General features: G+C 55.5%; 1 protein-coding gene across 1 annotated transcript in view; it reads left to right on the forward strand.

The window, feature by feature from the left end:
• LOC113206289 (high affinity cGMP-specific 3',5'-cyclic phosphodiesterase 9A) overlaps window positions 1-2075 on the forward strand; it is a 176708-nt gene that overhangs the window by 33037 nt on the left and 141596 nt on the right. Inside the window, exon 2 of the mRNA XM_052268509.1 lies at window positions 954-1221. Coding sequence (XP_052124469.1) covers window positions 1218-1221 — 4 coding nt within the window. The 5' untranslated portion in view covers window positions 954-1217. The remainder of the gene's footprint in view (window positions 1-953; window positions 1222-2075) is intronic.

A 2075-nucleotide genomic window follows, 5' to 3' on the forward strand; every position in this document is an offset into this window, starting at 1 on the left:
CCCCTCCCATCGCCCTTTTGTTAGCTTGCCGCTATGAAAAGGCTCCACCAGCCCAACCACCACCACCATCACCACCAGCCGGCTGGCTGGCCGCCGGTCACTTGACAGGCGGGGAAAGGTCTAATGGGCGCGTTCCCCCGGTTAGTTAGTGAAATAATTATTTAGACGGATTAGCGCCACGCTCACGCTCTCCCCTTTTCGCCTCCACCCTTTCCCCCCTTGTTTCCTCAGCCGCGGGCGCACACCTCACTGTTTGGTGAAAAAACAAAATTATGTAATTTGGGCGGCGCGGAACTTTTCCGCGGCGCGTCGCGGATGCTGCGTCCTGCGTCCGTCCGTCCCCGCTGTTCGTCCCCCTAACCCCTTCGGCCCAGGGGGTTGTGGTGGGGGCCGGTGGACCTATTTCTAGCGGGTCCGAGCCGACCTTAAGTCGCAGCCCCGCCCCCTTCCCGTCCCCCTTACCCCGCGGCGTCGCTGCCACCGATGAGGTGCGAGAGAATTGAGTGCAGCAGACGCATTGCGTGTGGCGTCTCATTCACTGCAGCGCGAGCTGCAAGAAAAGCGACTTTCATTCGAGGCGTCTGTAAACGACTTGGTTAGGATGCTTTTAAGGTTGAATCCATTTTTGTGCACGCGGTTGCATGTGAGTTTATCGGACTACTGCCGCATGTGAAAGTTATTGTTGCACCAAGAAAAATGCTTCCAATGAATTAACGGAGGGTACCTTTGGACGCTTTGGGTCAATGGCAATTTAATCAATGGAAACTGTGATAAAATTGTAGGCTACTTCAAAGGGTTCTTCTTTTCCCACAGGAACTTTACAATCAATGCAATTCTATGGAGTTAAGGAAAGAATTCCATCATATTTTCATGTTATGAAATCGAAATCAACTGCAATTTTTTTTCTCTCGGTGTGGTGTTTGAGTCTAACGAGCGCTCCCTTTGGTTTGCAGGATGGACCGGTCGGTGCCGCCCTGAGGGCCTCGCCCCGAGGCCCCGCCGCCGAGGCCCTGCCCGTGGCCATGGTAGTGGCCGGCGCTTCCGCCATGGGCCCCCTGGCCCTCGCCCTGGCCGGACCACCACCGGGCCCGCTCGGCCTCGGCGCTACCTGATAGTCTGCTTGGCCTCGCGGCCAGGCCTCGGCCAGCGCTCTGGCTACCTCGGCCCCGCCACCACCCGGCCACGGCCTAGGCCACGGCCTCGGATCTCCCCCAGCCATGGGTAAGTACTGGAGAGCCATTAGTGACTGGAGTTGTCTCAATGTGATTGTGACGTCACACATTGTTTGAAAAGCAGTGGTAGTTTTATTTTTCTATGTGGCTGTACCTATCGCAACGCAGTAGCTCTGTTCGCACCGCAAACTGCTCCGCCATGTCAACTTACACTAACTTAAAATTGGAGCTCAACCGAGAGACATACATAGTTTTCCTTTGCTATATTACAGAAATACGTTATGTCAAGTCTGAGTAGGTTACGCCCAGAGATAAAAATTCTGTTTTGTAATCATCTGCGGTCCATATTTTCACGCAGCAGCAGCTAACAAACATAGAGCAACCATTGTGCTATGCTCTACTCACCCCCCTTCATCATCCTTTATGGTCCTGGGCCGTCACAAGACAAGACTAGCAGTATACGTAGTCAGATCCCCCCCCCCTCTTCCCCTTTTCTCTCTCGCTCTCTCTCCTGACACCTTCCCACCGCGGCGTCGCGGCGTGTCAGTCAGTTTACCCCGTGTCCCGACTTGAAGACTTATTACGCCACACAGGCGTATACCTCCGCGATACGTATACATGTGGAAAAGAAAACGGCGAAGGCGAAAGCGAGTTTCAGAAATGGGGGAGGACGGCGTAGGAAGCCGCGGGTCGCGGGGGGAGAGGGTCGTGGCGGGGGGAAGGCTCTGTCAATCACATACGGGAGCCCTGCCCCGCTGCTGCAGCGGAAATCAGCTCCGTCCTAAAAGCTCGCGCCACCACCACCACCACGCCAGGCGGACGCGTTTTGGTCGATCAGAAATGTTTCAACCTTAATGTCGAAAATGTCGGCCTTGCCAGGGCCCGGGGTAAGGAGGGTGGGGG

Source organism: Frankliniella occidentalis, unplaced genomic scaffold (assembly GCF_000697945.3).
Source record: "Frankliniella occidentalis isolate FOCC.00 unplaced genomic scaffold, Focc_3.1 Scaffold71, whole genome shotgun sequence".
NCBI lineage: Eukaryota > Metazoa > Arthropoda > Insecta > Thysanoptera > Thripidae > Frankliniella > Frankliniella occidentalis.